The 22829-nt window shown below is 42.5% G+C and overlaps 1 protein-coding gene across 1 annotated transcript in view; it reads right to left on the bottom strand.

Annotated features, from left to right (window-relative positions):
- Positions 1–22829, bottom strand: part of NELFA (negative elongation factor complex member A) — a 143761-nt gene that overhangs the window by 57722 nt on the left and 63210 nt on the right. Inside the window, exons 4-9 of the mRNA XM_069203804.1 lie at positions 19951–20040; positions 12136–12266; positions 11723–11792; positions 11298–11386; positions 4112–4223; positions 1725–1987 (exon numbers count right to left, since the gene is read on the bottom strand). Of these exons, the coding sequence (XP_069059905.1) occupies positions 1725–1987; positions 4112–4223; positions 11298–11386; positions 11723–11792; positions 12136–12266; positions 19951–20040 (755 nt within the window). The remainder of the gene's footprint in view (positions 1–1724; positions 1988–4111; positions 4224–11297; positions 11387–11722; positions 11793–12135; positions 12267–19950; positions 20041–22829) is intronic.

Below are 22829 nucleotides of genomic sequence, written 5' to 3'. Positions count from 1 at the left end.
CCCCTACTGTCTGTTTAAATTCTGGAGAGAATGTTTTTTGTCAGTGTTAAGTGTTCATCAATCCCAAATAAGAATCTAGGATTTCCTAGGCCTTGGCGTCCGATCTGAAAATGGCTGATAATTTTTAAACTTAGAGTCCCTGGAAGTGTATCTGCTAGGGAACAATATGAAAAATCGGTTAGTTTCAGTAGTCTTCCCGGTGAGTTGCATGGTGACATGTTAGGATTCTGGTATAAAATGGTAATGTGGCATGGACACTGGTGCCAGGAAGCCGGAAATAGTGCAGAGTTCTGAGTAGAAATGTTGTAAACTGCCCGTTTTAAAGCGCTTATCCGGGGCAGTAACAGTTGGCCCACAAAAACATTCCAACATTAGACGACCAATTTTAATTTCAATCATTGAGTTAGATCAGTTGTGGCAGTCAGCAGTGTGGTGTGTGCATTCTGTTGATGTGACCACATGGTGTAAAGGAAGCACTGTGCCACTGACCGAGGTGGGTTGAGTAGCCCACTGCACATAAATGATAGAGGGCAGGGAGTGTCTAAAGTTGCTCTCCTAACACACTGAAAGACTGTGATGACAAAGAGAACAATTTTACTCCAACTGTAACCCAGGACTGGGAGATACTATTTGTCTTGCCCCCAGCCCAATCACTTCCCTCCACACTTTCTTATTCACATAGGAACAGTATGGGTTTAGAACACCACCCAAATCTGTAACAAGGTTGAAAAGGTGTCAAAGGAGGAGCATGAGCATAGCATTAGACCTCCAATGAGGATTATGAACAAGATCCTCTATGAAGTTTGATATCGCTGGATACACCAACAAGAGAAACGATCTACCTTCCCCTCCTTCCATGTATTTAATTAAGACAAGTTTTTCAGGCACGCCCTAAAATTGTCTGACCATCAGATCTGCTTTGCCTTGGGCAATGGTAAGAAGGTGCTAGTGACCTGCCCGGTGCCAATGCTTCTTTAGGTGAAGGGTCAGAATAAGGCAGACTGGCTTTATTTTCCCATGTTCTGAGGTTTTACATCCAAGCTCATTCCCCAAAATCAATTCTCTAATATTTGAGCCAGCACAGAGAGATGAAACTGATTATCTATAAATTGAGATAGCTTTACAAACGTCAGCCAGAATGTCACAAACATTTGACGTTCTTTGCTTCTTGCATCAAAATGTATTTCAAGTTAGCTTCAGTCCCAATTTTGGCAATCTCATTTGGTGAATAATGAAAGTTGAAATGTAGGAAAAAAATGTCATTTTAAAGCCTTAGAAGCAATGACTTGTGTGCTAAGCTTTAAGATTTTTCCAAAACCTTTTGTCTCTTCATTTGCTGATCCTCATCTTTTATGATAAGTAATGATAGAATTACTACTCAATCCTAATGCTTTCACATATAATAATAAACTGACAAAAACACACTGAAAGGCTGGCAAAATTAAGTAATATTTGCTTTTGAGTTAAAATAAAATAAAAATAAAAAACAGAGCGGAAAGATGTTGTCATGCATTTCATAATTCAGTTTTGTACAACACAGGGACCCCTTTCCAATAACATTGGAATCTTGAATGAAACTCAATTTCTGCAGACTGTGGGCCACTAAAATATCCTACAGAGGACTCCAACCATTACATGTAGGTCTCAATAGTTTTTATTTTAAAATGTGTACTTACGCTAAAGAATAAAACTACCATAAAAACAACAAATTATCTTGACCTTACCGTAAGGGAAAGGCTTTTCTTGGGTTGTGGTTGAGTCTGAGCTGGTTGGGCTACTTGTGGTGCTGGTGCTGCAGGCGCTGTGACTGGAGGAGTTGTAGGTGTTAATGGTGATGTAGGTGTGACAGCAGAAGCAGAAGTAGGAGGATTTGAGTTGCTGTTATACATGGGTGTTCTTTGCTTAAATTGAGCAGGCAGAGTTGTGTTTGCAGTAGTAGGATCTTCTGACTGTCTGTTAGCTTGCAATGCCTCCCGCACTGATCCAGCTGTGGACAAAGTTCAAGTAAAACATGGTTAAATAATGAACACAAAACGAAGTCTGCAACATAGTAACCACAAAATGGAAAATGTGACTTTCCTTCTAATGTACCTGTGTTTACTGTGGTGCGGGTGAGAAGATGTATGGCGTGTGACTGAAAATAATGGTGCAGCAGCAGAGTGTAGAGTAAGGAAAAAGTTACTTACCCAGTAAGCATCTGTTCGTGGCATGAAGTGCTGTAAATACACATGCTGTGCACACTCCTGCCATGTAGTGTTGTGTTGCAAGTTATTTTTCTTCGAAGAAGCATTTTCGAGTCACATAATCTAGTGACGACTCCTTCTCGGTGATACTGCGCATGGGCTCCTTTGTTAAATAGTTTTCCCGCAGGTGGGTGGGAAGAGGAGTGTCGAGGAAGTATATAGAAAGCAATACCCATGGAAATGTAACTACATACAAATATAAAGTAACCGGAAAGGCCACAGGCGTCTGGGGAGGAAGGTGGGCGCATATGAATCTACAGCACTACATGCCACAAGCAGATGCTTGCTGGGAAAGTAACATTTCTGTTCGATGTAATGTGGGGCTGTAGATACACATGCTCTGCATAGACTGTAAAGCAGTTCCTCCATAAAAGCCGGTGGCTAGCCTGTTGGGCGGGGGGGGGGGGGGTTTGCAGTTGACTGGAAAAGTGTTTGCAGCACAGCTTGACTTAGTGGCTAGCAGACGTGCTAGTACATCCATGCAGTAATGCTTTGCAAATGTATGTGGTGTAGACCAAGGTACTGCCTCACAAATGTCAGCTATAGGTATGTTTCCAAGGAAAGCCATAGTGGCTCCTTTTTTCCTAGTAGAGGGTCTCTTTGCTTTAGCACAGCAAGTCTGTATACACATTACAATCCATCTAGCTATACTGTTTTTGGATTTTGGATTGCTTTTGTGAGGTAGTGAAAAAGCTACAAAGAGCTGTTTAGTTTTCCTAAATTATTTGGTTCCGTCAATGTAAAACCTAAGTGCCCATTTAACATAGAGTTTGTAGAGCTCTTTTTGCCACTTAGTCAGGTTGTGGAAAGAAGATTGGTAGCTCAATGGATTGGCTGATATGGAATTGGGAAACCACCTTAGGAAGGACCTTCAGGTTTGTGCAAAGGACCAGCGTTTCTCTATCACTTTGTAGGAGAGGTTCTTCCAAGGTTAGGGCCTCGAGCTCACTAACACATCTGAGTGATGTGATAGCAACTAAGAATGCCACTTTCCAAGAAAGATACTGAAGAGGGCATAAATGAAGTGGCACAAAAGGAGGGCCCATGAGCCTGGTAATGGTGCAGGAGGCACTCTGGGTGGAATAATCCTTTCAAGGTCGAAAGAGACAAATCTGAACCAGACAGCGGAGAGAAACCAATCTAACAAAGGAGTCGATGCCCATGTGCAGTACCACTGAGAAGGAGGAGTCACTCGATCATGTGACTCAAAAATGCTGCTTAGAAGCAAAAGAACTTGCAACACTTTAGACCCAAAACTAGATGGCAGGAGTATACAAAGCATGTGTATCTACTGCCACACATGCCATCCAAAATAGTGATTATGAGATGATCTGCAAGACGCAAAAATCTATGACGGATGGCGAGTGCATGTGAATCTACAGCCCTACAGGCTACTGACTGGCTAAATAGCATTTTACACTCACAGCATGTGTGGCTGTAGGAGCACATGCTTAGCATGCTCTATAGCAGTATACCCTAAGGAGCAGTGGCTAGTATGGGGATGCTGCATATGTATGGAATAATGTGCTTAAAACAACTGGAGCTTGCTGACAGGCCAAGATATCTACAAAGTTTTTAGTAAAAGTGTGACAAGTGCTTGCAACTCACTGATGCGCTTAAGCAAAGTGATATCCACAAGGAGGCCACATTTCTCTTAAACTGCAAAGGGCATAATTGCATAGCCTCAAATGGTAGGCTGAAATGGTGGGGTCCCAGACTGGAGCAGGCAGTACTCTGCGTTTGAGGGGGATCAAGGGAGCATGAGAGGGGTGGGGAGAGTGCAAACTCCTAGGGATTAAAAGGAAAGACTTGCCTAAATTTGAAGATTAAATGCCAACGTAAGTAACTATGCATAATTTTCCATTTACCTTGCTGTGACTCAGAACTTGGAATATAAGATGAAGATGGCACCACACTGGGGGTTGCGGGTAAGTAACTGGTTGAGGGAAGAGCGGTTTCGTTGTTCAAGGAACCAAATTTCTGTCAAGAGTGAAAACATTTTTGTTTTGTAGACAAATAAAGTGCACACACATGAAACAGATGCAAATTTAAATCAAAAACAATATGTATTATTTTGATAGTGGATAAGGAGGTAAAAATAAGAATTTCCAATCTAAAACAGTCTACTAAAAACAAATTATGCAATTGGATACCTCTGGACAAAGTACACCTATCAGGAAGTAAATATATTAGTCTTTAGCTGCAGTTGAAAGCAAATGAATAGTTCAACACATTTGATCTGTTTTAAAGCACAAGTTAAAAAAAAAAAATGTTTAATACAAATATAAATAAGCAACTGAAGCGTAGTAATTATTGGCCATAAATAGATTATTGCAAATCGCAACATGAAATAAAATTCAAATTCTTTCTCTCTAGTAATTTACATTTATGTAAAGCACGTCCTACAGTGCACAACTGTGGATAATTCTGAAAGAGTATTCCCAATACACGCGCTCATCCTCCGGCACAAAAATAGTGAACCAGTTTTAAACTACTGCAGATAAACCTGTAATCCAGCCTCCTGCTGTCTTGCGTCATCTTTTTAAGCCCATTTTAGTGCAGTCTCATGTGGAGTTTGCAGTTCCTTAAACGATAATCCCAAGCAGCTAGTTATCTGTATGAATGTCTGATTTAACAAAGTTGAAGGTATTTTCAGCATGCAGAAAACAGTGCTCCATAAAAAACGTAGTGCCCAAAACTTTACCTCCTCACTGGTGTGGGTGTCAGACTTCTGGGTTCTTAAAGTTATTCTGCAGCACCAGATTGTACACAACTTTGAATGCCTCTTCAAACTCTTGAATTGTATTTAAACAAGATTGTGCCTTGATGAACTAGTCCTTCATCTGCAGTTATAGACCCTTGTGACTCATTAAAAGCTTTGTCCATGCACGCAGGGGCACGTGGGACATCAAAATGAAGGGAAGAAAAGTTAAGTGCTTCGCAATGCGTATGTGGAAGAGGGGTCTGTAGCGCACATCCAATTCCTGCTGTTACGGTTGACGTAAATTTGATGCCGGAGGTACATTCTCAAATTTTTCTACCTTTTTGAGCATATAGATTGGGATCCATGTAGGCAGATTGCTCCAAATGATATGTTCCTATCCATCCAACCGGAGTGCTCTCATCCTCCAAATTGAAAGTATACAGCCCTGTAAAATGGGGTGAATGTACTTGCTTTTTTGAGAAAACCCTTTCCCTGTGTGCCACAAACAGGACTCTGAAATCATTTGGGTTTACACAAAGTACAGTATTGCAAAGCCTACAGGTACTGATTTTTTTTATTTAAGTTTCATGTATGCACACATTTGAAGAGCATAATTCCAGAAATGGCTGCATATTCTGGAAAGATGTTGAAGTGAATAAAGGGCCAGTGACATCTTAAGAAATGTGAGACTAAGAGCAATATATACATAATTCTTGCGACCCCATGTTTGGAACAACTTTAAATGTATTACCCTGCTCTAGCTCATTCAAGCCCCCTTCAACCAAACAATTTTCAACTATATGGTAAACCTTCAACAGGGACACAAAAAACAAAAACACCAATAACAAAACACATAGCAGTAAGCTAAAGCTACCTGGTGTCCACCAGTAAAACAGTAACAAAACAAAACAAACGTTAAGCCATTTTTTTAGTTCGAATATAGATTGTTTTAACTTGTTAAAACATTTTATGTGGAATTCAGCGTCCAAGCAGTGTGTTACTTCCACTGTATGAAAAATATGCCAAATGTGACTTCTAAAACAATTAGTGGACTAGTGCGAAATATTAAAAGAAACATGCACACGGCGCTTTAAATCATAGTTTTAGTTGGTAAATATTTGCACTCTGAAGCATACCTCAGTCTCCCTTCATTGCTAGCATTTTTCCTGCAACAGTGAAAATCAAAGTACTGTTCTGACGATGTTCACTATTCCATTGGTTACAATCTAATAACTCTTGTACCAGACTGGCCATGGGTGGATGACACAGAAGTATGCACACTGGGTACTAATTTCTGTTCCCTTGCCTTCATATTTGCTCTTATTGCAGCCACAGAAGAGATTAGAATGTCCAAATAACGGAGGAAATGCCACACTTGTTTAATTAGAACTATTGGCGGCCTTTGAAGCCATAAATCATAACCTATTAATAGAACGTCTCTTCTCCATTGGCATTAGGGTTAAAGCACAGGCCCTTTTAAAATCTTTTTTTTCTGGAGCGGGGAAAAACTCATCACCCCCCACAAATTCACATCTGCCATGCAGTGTGGAGTAATACCAGGGTAACACCCCCCCCCCCCCCCCCCAATACAAAAAGTATAAATATCCTGTGGTTTCTCAATGTCCCTCCCAATGGCTAGCAGATTATCTCATTGGCCAGCAACCTTGAAGACACTGCAAACAGTTTCCTTGACTGTATGGCTCACATTGGCAAATGGATGAGTGAGAATTGCCTGAACTTGAACTCCAAGAAAACTGAAGTCCTAGTTGGTGGCTCATTACGCAGTCCTGTGGCCAAAGCCAAGAATCTAGGAGTAGTTTTTGATGATAAACTCATTTGGAACCCAAATTAATGCTATATCCTCATTCTCCTTTCTCATGCTAAAGATTAAGAAAGGTTTTTCCTTTCACCCCAAGATTTCAAAAAGGCCCTAGTCTCAGCACTTGTGCTGGCCAAACTTGACTATTGTAAGTCTCTTTATCTGAATATTCAAAAAAATTTACCATAACGACAGATGGTGCAAAATGCGGCAGCCCGATTAGTCTTGGGAATTCATAAGAATAAGTCAGTCCAAAAAGCCCATATCCAACTCCACTGGCTGCCGGCAAAGAAGCGCATAGACATCAAAGCACCCAGTATTGCATTTAGAGCACTACATGGTACGGGGCCAGACTACATTAAACATTATTTCTCAAGGTATATTCCTCCAAGGTCACTCTGGTCATCCTCGGCAAACAACACTCTCATTCCACGGCACCGGAGACAACTGGGGTGGCAGAAGTTTTTCGGTCTGTACACCAAACTCTGGGATACACTTCCCTCTGGTTTGAAAAACATGACAGGACTTCTCTCGTTCAGGAAAGCACTTAAAATGTGTTTTTCATCCTATAGTCTTATTAGGGTATTCCTTTAGGCTTACTACAATCTTGGTAGATCCTAAACGCCTTCAAGCATTAGAGTGCTTCATAAATGTGTTTTTCATTTCATTTCCATTACCCCTTCTATATTTTCTTCTTCCCCAAGTCTCCAAAGCCTATGGTCGAGGGAATGTATGAGGATGTACTTCCAACTGTTGTGTCTGCAGCCAATGAGGTACAATGGGAGGACTGTCTTCTTAAGAAGAAACAGCATTGTTGGAAATGGCCCTTTCTGCAGGGTTTCACTTATCTTTTTGGCTTTTGACCTCCTGTTTTGACACTGTGCTGAATTTAGTTTTTTCTGGCATTAATACTCTAGGCACCTTAAACTGCATTGGTGGTTGGTTTATCCAGGATTGGCATATTTGATTTGCTAATAAGTCCCTAGTATAGTGCACGGTGTGTGCACCCAGGGCATGTAAATCAAACTCTACTAGTGGGCCTGCAGCACTTATCGTGCCACCCACATGAGTAGCCCTGTAAACATGTATCAGACCTGCCACTGCAGTATCTGTGTGTGCCGTTTTAACTGCCAGTTCAACCTTGCACCCACTTGCTAGGCCCAAACATCCCCTACAATGTAAGTCACCCCTAAGCAAGGACCAAGGCAACCCCTTGGCCAGGGTGTACTGTATTTAAAACGCAGGACACGTACTGATCGGTTTTACATGTCCTGATAGTGAAATACTGCTAAATTCGTTTTTCACTATTGTGTGACCTATCTCTCCCATAGGTTAACATGGGGATTGCACTGAAATATCGTTCAAATGTAAATTCACCTGGGGAGCAGAACAAGATATGGAATTTGGGGTCTCTGAACTCACAATTTAAAAACTACCATTTAAAAACCAACTTCACCAAAAGCTGCAAGTTTGAAAATGCCACTTTTAGAAAGTGGGCCTTCTCTTGTTTAACCATTCTGTACCTCTGCTTGGCTGTGGAATACAGGTCCGGGTCAAGATGACAGTTGGCTGTTTGAATTCACTCTGGACAGTCGCACAAAGGGAGCTGGAGGTGTGCCCTGCATATCCTAACGGATCTTCTTTCCTGAGTGGTGAGAGGGGCTGACACTTGCACCTGAATAGGGCTGTGCCTGTTCTCACACAAAGCAGTCTCCAACCCCCTGGAGTGTGTCTGGGGCCAGGGAAAGGTAGGGTCTTGTGCACTACAAAGACTTCTCCTTGAAATTTGCCTACTTTAAAGGTAGATATGGGTACAAGTACTGGACCTCTGACACCACAAGGTTAGAACACTTCTGGACTGAGGACATTCTGCCAGGAAGAGCTAGATGCCATAAGAGGGCCAGACACTCTGCCTGCTGCTTCTGTCCTGGGAGTGAAAGGACTGGCCTTTGCTTTTTGCATCCTGTTTCCAAATGTTCTCCAAGGGCTTAAACTGAGCTTGCTTCCTATTAAGAAGTCTCAGGCATATCAAATACTTCATCTGCCAGCACCTAGGCTCTCTTGCTGAGAGTCCTGACTCGCCAAGAGGAGCCAAACCCAGCTCCTGGGCCCTTGGGAGTGAGTTCTGGTGCAACCCAGGAGAAACAAAGGACATCAATTACAGAATGCCTGCAGAATTGGTACTGCTATCAGAATCCGTGCTGCTGCCTGCACTGGAATCCCCACTGAAGTACAATGACCACAACCAACACTGCAGGCCCAATGCCACTGCAGCACCTCCAAAGTCCTGCCACAACGTGAGTCCTGAGTGTAGTGTCACCAATGTCCATGACACCCGACTCCGCCAAATCACCTGTGGCCCGTGGTGTGATGGCAACACTGAAGTTGACACCCTGAGTCTTGACCTGCTGGATTCATAGACCCCACCAGATCGTAAGCAACCAACGCCTTGCCACCAAATCACCTCCCCTGCGATCGCAAGGAAGCAACGACCTCATGTCCCATGCCTTGCAGTAAGGAACCGAAACCTCACCTCCCCGGTAGCAGTAATGAACTGATGCCGCACCATCAACAGCAACGCCTGACCTCCCCGACTCCTGCAACGTCTGTTTCCTTGTTTTCCAAAGGTACTGTACCAGGGGTCCCGTTTGACTCTGACTGGCCTGTACATTCTCACAAGTGGCGTCGGAATGCTGGTAATGACTCCATCAAAATTTTGCAATAGCCCCAGTTGGAGCTATTGTGTTTCCAAGCGCCTTACTGAGATTTAATCTATAAAATATTGTATCTCTACCGGTGTACACTGGAATTTCGTTCGTTTTTGGTCTTGTTTTACTCAGATAAATATTGGTTATTTTTCTACACTGGAATGGAGTACATTTGTGGTGTTTTTACTGTGTTACTGCATGCATGTACAAATGCTTTACACATTGCCTCTGGGATAAGTCTGACTCTTCGTGCCAAGCTACCAAGGGGATAAGCAGGGGGTTGGCTACACCTTACCCTGACTAGAGTGAGGGTCCCTATTTGGACAGGGTGCAAACCACTGCTAGCTACCCCATTTCTAACAGTCCACACAGAGGACTGAGCCCTCTTGTTAGAGGTTCCTCGAGCCCATTGACAGACATTTTCGTTTTGCCATGCTCTCCGATAAAGTAGTTTGGAAGTAGATGCCAACAGCAGCTGTGTGACTGCTTTATGTGGACTAGACAGACTGATTCAGACTTTGCTGTGTACAATCAGTGTTACATGGGATCTAGATCCCAAAGGGGAGCAAGAAAAAACCCGTCCAGATTTGGCCTCACCACATTAGGCGGCTGAATAACCCAAAATGGCCCGTTTACTACAGTGGTAGCTTAAAGTAGCTATTTTGCAAGGAGGAACACTGTACCTCTAGACGGAAGGCCACACTCAGCGGCGTGAGGCTGTAAAACTGAAGTGCTCAAACTGTGCCTTTGCAACACTTATCACAAAAACCTTTAGAGTGCCAGAACAGCGACTAAAAAAGGCAGATGATGTAAGGCTCCACAGTCCAAAGATATGGAAACTGCCTACTTCTGTAACAGTAAAAATACATAAAAAGAAAAATTGAACACAGTGATTTAAAAAGGCATTCCTAAATGGTAGGAGACAAAATAAAATAAATCGTTCTACTTAGCACAAAATTATCTTCCTGATTTTACTGTGCATTAGGGGACAGAGGAGCTCCTGCATTCCTTATATGTCCAGCATCAAATCCTCACATTAAAAGCCAATACGAACATGCACAACTTCCTCATTAGTTTTCATGTTTGAAGAGGAATTAAATGGTACCTTCAGTCACATGTAGTTTAGTGCTACCTGATAATTCCACTTGACTTTAGAAAATAAAAACATTGAAGTCTGCTTTTATCAGATAATTCACAGATCTAAGTTTAGACAAAAGAACTACTGTGTTAAATGTTTGAGGTTTAATAATGCTACCTGCTGTTTACAAATGTAGCAAATGGATTCCCAAGCTGCTTCTTAGCTATTGAAAACGTGCAAATCTATGAAAGATCCAATACAGGGGAAGAAAATACTTTGGAGAATACAAGGAGGCCCTACTAGCTTCACCACCAATGATTTCCTGTGAGAAAGTCAAAAACATAACACTGGAAAATGATCTTGCCCAATACATACAGCATTCAGCCTGCAGTGCTGGAGTAGAAACCAATGTGCAAATTCTATGAACAAACATCTTTTTATATAACATTTGCTGCCTAGCCTGTTTAGCAGCAGGGCTAGAAAGCAGGTGAGAAGCTGAGTACATAGTAGGATTACTATAAAATGTTGTGAGTCAACTGTCCCATGTTCCGGTAAATATGAAGCAAAGTTCACTGAATCTTACATAATAGATTTTAAGAGATCTGAAGTATGTATTATTCAATATCCTCGAATAAGATTTTTTTATCATATGTTCCAGAGATACAAGCTAAACAGTGAGCATTAATGTGCTGATATTTCAGAGTGCCAGGCAAACTCATTGTTTTACAACAGGATAAAGTCATACCTGGGTGGAGACAAGGCCAGCAGCATAATCTGGTGTAGGATTTTCAACAACCGTTTCCTCTTTGGCTGGTTTTTCTACAACCTCTGGATCTGTCCAAGTTAAAAATGAAGAACTGAGTTAAGTCCTACTTACATTCAAAACGGCATAATTAATGTAGTTACACTGACGCACGTAGATACATGTTAGTAACACTTGACTACACAAACTTGGTAGTTCAATAAAGTTTACTTGAAAATGGGGTGCAACATTTAAAAAATGCATTAGATTACAATCCAGATCCGCTCAGGAAATTGGATTTGCCGTGACAAAAGGGCAGAATCAATAGGCTTTGCAGCCATTATCTGCCAGCAATTCTAGGCACATGTCTGACCTTCAAACTTATTTTTAAGTGGTGTGCTAAGCAACCAGGCGGGTGATTTACTAACCTAAAGTCTTTCTCCTCCTTTTAGCCTCACGACCAGCGCCAACCATATCCAGCTCAGAGATGTCCAGCAGCTAAAAAACAAAAACAAAGGGAGGTCCACCAGTTGTAGTACTTTGTTACACTATAATACAGTGGCCTGTAAACTACATGGTTGAATATTCAACTAGCATACACTTAAGGAAGAATCACAACTTCCATTTACCCAAATTGAAAGGCTGAGGGTAAGACATCAAATGGATTGACACCATGTATCTGGTAACCTCAGAGGACTAATGCACTTGTGAATCCATAACCAATTGACAGCCTAAAAAATGGCAAAAAGCTGGCAACACTCAAAAAATGATGTGTTCATCCATCCAATTGAAGTATAATTTGAAAATATGTAACAGTCACGACTAGATAACTAAAACTTACCTTTACTCCTCTTTCTTTCCGCAGAGGTGTTCTTGAAGGTGCTACTGGGGTTCGGTTTGCAGCAGGACTAAAAACACTTGGTGTTGTTGGACTCCTAAATGGAGCTTGCTTTGGTATCCCTTTGAGAGGTGCTAACAAAACATGTAAAGAAAACAATAACAAATAAGCATAACTGAGAAGTTTTAATCTGAAACACCAGAATCCGGTTTTGGAGAAGACTATATATTTTACTGCTGCTCACACACGAAATTTTACAAAATGTGCATTTCAAAACAGTTTGTCAAAGTAGTTTTATTTTATGGTGAATGAGCATGAAGAGTTAGTAGAAAGAAATATTTCATTTTGGTTCTACTACAATCTTCGATGCGAATATTAGAAATTGCTACAAAATTAGTTGTTGAATTTCAGGTATCACACTAAATTACTGTTTTGTGTACAATGGAAAAAGAAGCAAGTCAATGAAATGATCACTCTACATGAAGGCACAAGTGACTTCATAATTTTACTGGTTTTAATAATTCAGTTGATGCTGCCAATGGTTCCTTTTATATTTATTACAGGTGTTTATTGTCGAAGCACCAAGACAATAAATCACTTTGCAAGAAACTGGAAAAGAAACACCACAAAAACAAAAAAGCAGTAGTCAGAGAAGATACAATAGTGATAAATATAACTGACATGAACAAACTAATTTTCTGTCAAGTAATTCTTTGGGTGATGGGTCAACGAAACGTTTACAGATAAGGAGGGCATTGGCTTCTTTGAGGTCTTCTACCTAGAGATCAGAATCTTTGTTGCAATTAGAGGAACATCAAATGGTAGCTTTGTTCAGTTTCTTGTGCAGAAAGAACAATCTGGGATGAAAGGTCTGATTAAATATGCAGCTATTTTTGAAAACCTTCCAGATCTACAAGCGAACCCTATGGCAGATGATTAAAAAATGCCATGTAGTTTCTTGTTTCAGTACTCCGCCAAGGTACAGCATGAGAATTTTAATGCTGCTGGGGTGTATTTCAGGGGACCAGCTAGTAGATTACTACATTTCCCTGTAAAGCTACAAGTGCCTTGAAAACAAAACATTCTGAAATCTGCAGATGTGGTAATATGTGATTACAGAAAACTGCAGATAAAAGAGTAAAGCTAGAGTAAGGTGAATGCCAGGATAGTTTTTAAAGCATTTTTAGGTCAAGCCTAGGCAGCACGCAAGCGCCTAGGCTCAACATGTTGTAATCTACATCTTTGGGCTTTATTCACAGCAATCACTTTCATTTGTGCCTTGGCCTGCTTTTCAAAATTTCCTTTATTTTATAGGTAAATGCTTTACATTTGTCCAGCCTTGAGGCTGCTTTGTTACCGCCTTGGATACTGACCCTGTTACATGGATTATTGCACAATTCGACATACACCTTAGTGTGGCGTACTACTTATTTCTTTTGCCTCACCGCTTCGCGCTCTGTGGCCGTATGTCGTTTCTTCCTCTTCCTTGTTTTGGGCAGGTTATTTCTTTGTGGTGTATAAACACAAAGGCTGGAAGGGGGGTTCCTTTTAATTTGACTTTAAAAAATAAAAAAATTAAAAAAAAGGTTCATATAGCACAAACTCGATCGGAGGAGCACTTTACAAGACTATGTGAAGTTTCAGATAGAGCACTCCTCCGATTGAGGTTGTGCTATGTAAGTACCACTCAACAAGTTTAGCAGTTGAAAAATATACAAACTGTAGCATTTAACAGTAAAAAAAAAAACCTACAAAAAATATAAACACAGAAATCCTCAAAGCGGCTTTCCGGGCACAGCAGGAGAGCAGACACTACAATATTCACTGCACTTGGGAAACTCACCACATAATGCTTTGCAGGGAATTTTCAAAACATTTTTGCCCATAACTCAGCCTCCTATGGCAATGGGACCACCACCAAACCATTCAGTACCCACCCTAGGTTTGGGAGAGGGGGGGGGGGGAGGGGGGAAGGAGAGTCATTGGGGATGTGCTGAATTAAAGATTGCAGGGTGCAGTACCTTATGCAGCCAAAAGACGTCCAAAGGGACACCTAGTGACAGCCTGTGGTACTGAACCCTTTCCCAGCTTTGGGCACATTAGAACAGTAAATGGTGCACGTTTTTTGCAGCCAGCATATTATAAGTGCAAGAGTGTTAACATAACCATGTTGTTCCTGCTTACATTTCACATACTTCACTTAATCTTGCATTCTCTATGAGTGTTTTCTTTTTCCAGGATGTTGTTACTCTTATTTTCAGCCAGCATATTACTCGTCTCCCCTCCCCATAACCTGAATGCACAGTCTAAAACTTCTCAAAATGGGCACTGCGCGCTTCTTTTTTCAGCATGGTGCCCGAAAGTCATTAGGGATGTGTTGAATTCAAGATTGCAGGGTGCAGTATTTTATGTGGCCCAAAGTGGTCTCAAGGGACACCTAGCGGCAGCCTGTGGTACTGCACCAACATTAAATGGTGCAGGTTTTTTTCACCCAGCATTGGAAGTGTAAAGGCGTTAACATAACCATGTTATACCCGCTTACATTTTACATGCTTTACTTAACCTTGCATTCTCTACGTGTGTGTTTTTTTCCAGGACATTGTTGTTTTTTTTTTGTTCAGCCAGCAAATTTCTCGTCGCACCTCCCTCAAACCTATTTTCCATTTTCTGGTTCTCCAGCGCTGCAAGGGCATGCGAATGGAAATAGTGCTATGCAAATATCACTCCACTGCATACAAAATAACAAAAGTTAAGAAAAAAAATAAAAAAAATAATAATAATTCAACGCCAAGAGCTCTAACTTTCACAAATTCGAGATCGATTGCATTGCAAATGCTTGTTACATCATCATCAACAAGCTTTATTCGGTCAACATAACCATCAAAGCATCGTCATATACAATCAAAATACAAGAAAATAAAACAATAATATGGCATTATGTAACCATCTTATAATATATAATCACAAGCATAAAATGTATTTAAAAAAATACTGTATGCTAAAAGTAATTAATAAAAACTACTATTTTAAAAAACGACTACGTATGTGCCATGCAGCCACAAGAAACTTGATAACTGCCTCAATCAAGGGCTTAGAAGCATCGCTCCTTAAAATCCTCATTGCTATGCAACACTGATTCAGGCCCAAAGCTCGACAGATTGTGCGAATCCACTTTGAGTGTGGAATGGAACAAGCAGGGCAGAAAAACAAAATGCTCCACCGTTTCTGAGTTACCATAACATACAGGACATAAATCGGATAATGGAGTAGACTCCCAACATCTTGAAAATGATAACAGTGGAAGATTTCCAAACGGAAAACATGCATACAACCCCTTCCCCTGCAGATCAGGTATAAAAATCTAAATATGGTTCAAACTGGGGAACCCACTTGAAGTCCATAAAAGAGTTAGTGAGACGTCCATTGGAGTTACTATGAATTAACTCCGCTCTCACATAGGACCAATAAGTTATTTTCAAAACAGAACTGAGTTTTTTCCAAGCTTTGGGGATTTTCCCAAAAACTAGTCAATCCCAGTATATGAAACCATTTAGACACGTTTGACCCATGGTATGGAAGTCACATTTGGTCTCTTTAAAATATCACAAAAGGAATCCCTGTATGTAGCATGCTCGAGAATAGTCCAGATTCTTATCCAATAGAGTAGTGGTCTTAGAGTTATCACATCCGTTATACGTTTAAACCCAAGATCAAAAAACAATGGTATTAAAGGGGTACTACGTGGGCACGAAGTTACAGCCCTAGCAAAATTATTTTCTCCCACTGTTTTTTACAATAAAAAAATCCCATATTTCAGCACCATAGGCAGCCGCTCCCTGCACCTTAGCCAAATAGATTTTAATGGCAGGAGAAACAGCTTTCAAAACTGAACTTTTATAAAAACGCAAGATAGCGGTCGCTCTAGGCTGAAGAAGCCCTACACTCTTGCCGATTTGGTCCTCCCAATGAAAATTACTTGGTATCCTCACACCTAAGTAATCTATTGAGTGAACCAGAGTCAATAAAGACCCATCCAATTCAATGGTGCATCTCCCACGGGAACCCAGGCCAAGCACCATTAACTTAGTTTTGTTAGCATTCAACTCCAGACTATAATCCAAACAAAAGGATTTAATCTTATCAACTAGAATTTGAAGACCCATCGGAGTTTTAGAGATTAGGAGTGGAGCTCGTTATATCTTTTATTGTAGTTCCAGAAAAAAAAGCACAGGACCATGGGAGCAAATTAAATGGAACTCACAGTTGTACATAATAGATACACTAAGATACACTAAAGCTACACAAAATGGGTACACTTAATATTGGATAGACTTGGTTAAGTTAGGTACATTCAATATCTTGTAAGTAGTGTGTTTCTTTGCCTAAATGGTATCACCAAACTTCTTGAGTCTTACAAGTGCATCTTGGAAGCGTAAAAGCCCTCCAGGCGACTCTCCCATGCAATGAAGGAAGCCCCAAAACGCACTCCTTTACTGTAAATGGGGACAACAGGGGGTTCCACGCCTTCCATGTTACAGGATATATACATGTTCGCTACGGGCTCACTCAACACAGTGTTTCAAGGGCTCCAAATACTCGGTGGACAAGATGATGGTGGTAATGTCTCTGGAGGCCATGACAGAATAGCAGTATATTAAATCTTACACTTAAGCAAGGGAAACAGCCAGTACTTAAAATAGTTTAATGCAGAGTACGACCCATCTGGAGATGGTTCTCTTCTGCACTGCCCGATCCTTCTTTGCACCCATATAACCAACAAAGAGTTGATCATCCACCCAGAACTCTTTGGTATGATCAAGGTAGAACACCAACGCTCTTTTTGGGTTCAGTCAGTGGAGTCTCAACTCAAAAGTAGGAGAAGGTGATGTATTGGCCTACAATAACACAGCATAACTAAATTTGCCAAAAAAAAAAAAAAAGCCCCTAGCCGGAAGAACCACTTTGTCCGGATAGATGGAAAGGTAGGGCGGCTTAGATAGCAATGCCTGCAGCTCACTCACTCAGAGGGCAGATGTAATGGCCACAAGGAAAGCGGTTTTCAATGTGAGAAGCCTGAGCAAACAATAGTGGAGAGGCTCGGAAGGAGGGCAAATCAGAAGTGTCAAAACTAAATTCAAATCCCAGTGGGGCATAATGAATGGAGATGGAGGAAACATGAGTAAGGCCTTAACCCCTTCCCTGCCACGGAGACAATTGTTAAGCCCGGTGGCGCAGCACTGAGGCGCCACAGACGTAACAATTACGTCCTGGTAGAGGCCCTCAGGGGAAGCGCTAGCGCTCCCCACCCCTGCCCGAGCCTCTCCCCCCCAGGGCAGGGCTGGAAGGAGAATCTACCCCTCCCTCCCCCCAAGTGAAGTCTAATGGCTATTGTTCCCGGACCTCAGAGGTTACCTCCTATTGTGCTGGAAGCACGACCGAGGACAAACAGATTAGTTTCTCCTCAGTACAGGGGCAGATGAGGCATGAAAAGAAAGCCTTGCCAATCGTGCTGCAGGAATGCCACTAGACACCAGGTATTTTGTTTTGGGGGGTGAAGCATGAGGGGAGCGACCCCTTTGGCAATGGTCGCTCCCCAAGAGGGTCGGGATGGCTGGCAGGGGGGTTCAGGGGGCTGGGGTCCATCTAATCTAAGGCCATTTCTGCCCGTAACCCCCTCCAAATCCTGCCTATATTAGGCAAGGGTCGCTGGCCAAGGGGCAATTATTAGGCCTTAGGCAAGGGTCGCTCCCTTGGGGGCACATATTTTTGGCCATTTCTGCCACTCCTTGGGAGCAGATCGGCCTATTTTTGTAAGTCTCATCTGCCCACCGAGGGAAGAATTTAAAAAAAAAAGGGGGGTGTGGCCATACCTCCACCCCAAATAAATGGGGACAAAGTTGTGCTGCCCACCAGTGGGCAGATGGGTCAATTACCCCCGATCCACTCTCTGGTGTGGCAGAAAGTCTACTAGATGCAAGGAAAGTATTAAAAACCCCAGTATGGGCATGGTTATGCCCCCACCCCAACTAAAGGGGATAACAGGCTATCAGCTCTCCTCCTGCGCACTACAAGATCTTATCCCAATGGGAAGCCAGAGGGCATTTGATTATTTTGGGTTCTGGTTTTACATTTGGGCCATGAGAGCTTGTCTAACTCTCAAAATTGTCCCACATGGAATGGTGAGAGCTGCACCTTTTGGAATTTGGGACTCTGCCATGTATAAAAAAAATAAAAATCTACGAGTCCTAGTCACATCTGAAAACGAAACATCTAGGTGAGTCCAGGGTGGTGTGCTTCACATGCACCCGCACCATTTTCCTACCCACAATGCCCTGCAAACCTACAACTTTACTTGAAATCACACATTTTCCCCCACATTTTTGCGATGGAACCTTCAGGAATCCGCAAAATTCCTACCACCCAGCATTGTTGCATACATACCGATAACAATTCTTCCCCACTTTTTGGCCTAAAAACTTTTTTTCCCCCCCAAACTGCCCTTTTGGACCCTTCATTTTCGACATGATTTTTGGATCTTCCCTGTCACAGGCACTTGGCCCACACCTACACAAGTTAGGTATCATTTTTATCGGGAGACTGAGGGGATCACTTGATGGTAGGAAATTTGTGCTGGTGAGATGATCCCACACAGAAATGTAGGAAAAATGTGATACTTAAGGTTTTCTGAGGATTCTGGGTAAGAAAACACTGGGGGATCCATGCCAGTCACACCCTCCATGGACTCCCTCGGATGTCTAGTTTTCAGAAACGTCTGGGTTTGGTATGTTTCCCTAGATGACTGCTGAGCCCAGGACTAAAAATGCAGCCCCCCACCCCACCCCTCCATGCCAGTCACACCCTCCACGGACTCCCTCAGATGTCTAGTTTTAAGAAACATCTGGGTTTGGTATGTTTCCCTAGATGACTGCTGAGCCCAGGACTAAAAATGCAGCCCCCACCCCCCCTCACATCACAAAAAACAGATTCCAAAACTTTGTCACCGAAATGAGGTGACAAGACGGGTTAGCTGACCTGAGACTTCTGGTTCTGGGTTGAGTCTTTTAGCACCTTATAAAAAATAAAGATCTTTTAAATGATGCCCTTTCTGTCAAAGGGAACTAGGGTGGAGATCTGAGTGAAGGGATAATGTTAGCATGGCATCTAAGTCCCAATACAATGTGAGAAGCATAGTTTGTATTTATTGAAGCTTGCACGGATGTGTTTGAGAGGCCTTAATATAGGTAATTACAGTAATCCAGATGGTTTCAAGACCAAAGAGAGAATCAAGCCAATGTTCTGCGAGAAGTCTAATAGCAGCAGGATCCCATTCAGTTGGTGCACTTGGAATCTGCATATTTGTAAATCACATTTTTCTGTGAAGCTCGCACCCAAACTTTCGTGATAGATTCACCCATGCAAAAGCAAAAATGTTAATGTCCTTAATTTGCAAAAAAATGATCTAGGCCAGTGGTTCCCAATCTGTAGTCCAGGAACCCCATGAGGGTCCGCAAAGCCTTCTCAAGGGGTCAGCGACTGCTTAGAAAATAAAAAAATGATTAACAAATAATGACAAATTAGGTCCCAAGCTTCCAGTAATGACTTAGTGGGGGTCCCCGGATTCCAATGATAATTCAGTGGGGTCCCTGGGTTCCATTAATGTTAAAGTGGGGGTCCACAGAAGTCAAAAGGTTGGGAACCACTGATCTAGGCTGCTGCCATTGACTTTTAAGTTACTAAAAAATGTAATGTCATATGTGCAGTTATTAATCTACTTGTTCTGTATATCTAATAAGTACATCAATTAAAAGGAAACCTTACTTGTTGTGTCCAGTTTCTTAACAAGCCCTCTTCCTTTAGCATGAAAAGGCACTCCTGCAGTCTTCTTTAGCTGCTGTGCTGCTTCAGTTGCTAAAAAAAAGAACTTATGATTAACAAAAGTGCTTACACATGTATACTTTTTTTTTCTTTCTAGATGGTGTCTGAAGAGATCATCACTGAATATTTATTAAATCAATATATTAGTGGCTGAAAAGCAGGCAAGCTTTTTAATTGACTCCACCACCTGCCTTCCTCCACCACATTTTGCGATATGTTTGTCAACCTGAATTTGTCCATAAGTACAGGAAGCTGGTTCTCTATATGATGCATTAAAAAGAAGTACACCCTGCAGAGATTCCAGTGGATCCCCAATTGGTTTGCAGAGGCAAAAGTGGACTAATACTCTATTTTGTGGTAATGTGGGCGAGCAGTCAGGCTTATCAGAGGGTAGTGCTAAGAATTTGTTGTACTCAGATGCAAAAAATTAGACACTCAAAGAATAAATCTGAGACAAATTTAGAAACATAACAATTCTTTCATATGTTTCAAACCCAAGAACTTCATAATCAGCTATGTAGACTTTTAAGCATAAATACTTAGCAGTTTCAGAAATCACTTAGTTTTTCTCTGTAGGGTAACATTGAGAGAACTCTGAAAAATGCACTATGTTCAGCAAACACAGGGTTAATAATGACTCAACCTCAGGAAGCAAGAGGTAAGTACTGGGCACTGATCAGAACCAAACTAACAGGTCACACCGGGCAGCACTGGGGTGGCCGGGTGCAGTAAGCCATCAGGTGCCCAATGGTTCTCTATGGGAGTTGGACCTTGTGACAAACCGGTTGCAGGCTCTGGCTATGAAGACAGGGACATTAAGCATGTGGGTAGAGTTGGGGTGCTTGAGGACATAGGTCCTCTTCTCCTGTGTCCAGTGGTGATGGATGCAGGGGTGTTTTTTTAGGCGTTTTGCTTTCTCGTCCAGGAGCACTCGCAGTCAGGGAGTCATGCATGTTGGAACTCCAGGTGTCGCAGGGAGTCCGGCAGGGGTGGACACAGGGTGGACTCAGGCGAGCAGGGGAAATGTCATTTGCACCAGTAACCCACCTCAGATTCGGTCGGAGGAGACAGGTGCAGTGGTTGCTGGAGGCATATGGTTTCTTCTCTCCACAAAGCTGCAGGCAACTTGGGTGCGGGGAGGGGGGGTGGGGGGGGTCCAAGAGGGGTAAAACCTGTGTGAACTCTGACTCTAGACAGCTGGGGAACTGGAATGGCACCACAGGATTGCTTCACCTTGGGTTGTGGTCATCGAGTGCAAGGTCACTTCAGGTGTCAGATCCTTGCTGTTCCAGGAGCAGCAGAGTCCTTTCTTTAAACTCCAGTGAGCAGCGCAACTGCTCTGCAATAGTCTTTGTAGAAGGCAGGCAGTCAGTCCTTCTGGGTTTCTTGAAGGCTCAACTGAAGGACAAGTCATCTTTTGGGCAGAGTACATAGATGTCAGCATGCTGGCCAGAGGGGCTGGTTCCAAGTCAGATACTTCATCTTTTCCTCTTCTGCAGGTGTGAGTATTTTTTGCCCTTTGTTTCATAGGTAGTCAGGATCTGAGTTCTAGGGTTCAGGGGTGCCACCTAAATACTCAATTAATGGGCATTACAGGGAGTGCCAGGTGGCAGCCAATGATCTACCCACCTTTAGGGTGACTACATCCTTTCTATGACCACTTCTGCTGGGAAGTGGGCATAACCCTAACCCTTGTGCCCCAATTCCTTCCAAACAAGATGGAGGAATAGAAAAAGTAGTGTTCACTTCAGGTTGTCCACCTTAGGGGTGGGAATGGCATGAAATGGGCACACCTCGTAATCTGCCTAATTTTCCCATCTGTGCTGCTGCCAAAAGTGTGTTCAGGACAGGGGGTAGAGGGGAGAAAATCTGCCATCTGAACCATCTGGAGAGACTTGGGTCGCATTACACAGGCTGCTAAGCCTTAGAAGCTTCCCGTCCTGGAATATCCATCCCACCTGAGTGAGATAACACCTCTGCCCAGTGCAGGCTTTTCTCTCAGGCCCTCATGAGAGCTGGCTCTCACCTTGGGGGATAGTCAGAACCAGTCAGTCAACCTACCAGCTACTAGTGTGCTTTCAGGGGGCACCTCTATGGTGCCCTCTGTGTGCATTTATTTATTAAATCCATGACTGGGGTCAGTAAGGGCTTATACTGAGATGATTGATACCAAACATCCCAGGATTCAGAGAAGCCATCATGTAGCCCAGGAACTTGTGATGACCAGTGTCCAGCACATGTATTTAAAATAGTTTCCCTGTTCACTTACTAGGTCTTTGAATCAAAAGACGTAGAAGGGGCATATCTGCTTGTGCATATATGCCCTCACATGTGCCTTGATGCAGCCTATATTTGGGGTGACTTTACACCTGGCACATGCAGTTACAGGGGACCTGGCACACAGGGGTGTGTGACAGGTCGTGTTTTCAATTCAGACTGCACCAACGCATGCAGTCTGCAACTGTAGCACTGGGTGGGTTTGGTGAGGAGTCCCTGGGGGTGGCACAACTGGTGCGGCAGCCCTCCGAGACCTTCCTTAGTACCGCAGGCCATAGGTACCAATTGTAACACTTACTAGGGACTTACAATAGGTGCTAATGAGTGTGCCAACTGTGCAAAACAACTGTGCAGTTTTGGGGAAAGATCTGGCACTGGGGAACCTAGTTAGCAGGGACCCAGTGCACTAACAGTCAAAGCCACATTAAAAACCAGGCAAAAAGTGGAGGGGTAACCATGTCAAAAAAGGGTGCTTTCCTATAATAAGCAAAACGGTAATGTCTGCTTTCATCATATATGTTGATCAAGCATGGAAGCCTAACTTC

The sequence above is a fragment of the Pleurodeles waltl genome, chromosome 1_2, assembly GCF_031143425.1.
Source record: "Pleurodeles waltl isolate 20211129_DDA chromosome 1_2, aPleWal1.hap1.20221129, whole genome shotgun sequence".
In the NCBI taxonomy this organism is placed as follows: domain Eukaryota; kingdom Metazoa; phylum Chordata; class Amphibia; order Caudata; family Salamandridae; genus Pleurodeles; species Pleurodeles waltl.
The sequence above is the reverse complement of the archived record's forward strand: the minus strand, read 5'-3'. Positions and strand labels throughout refer to the sequence as shown.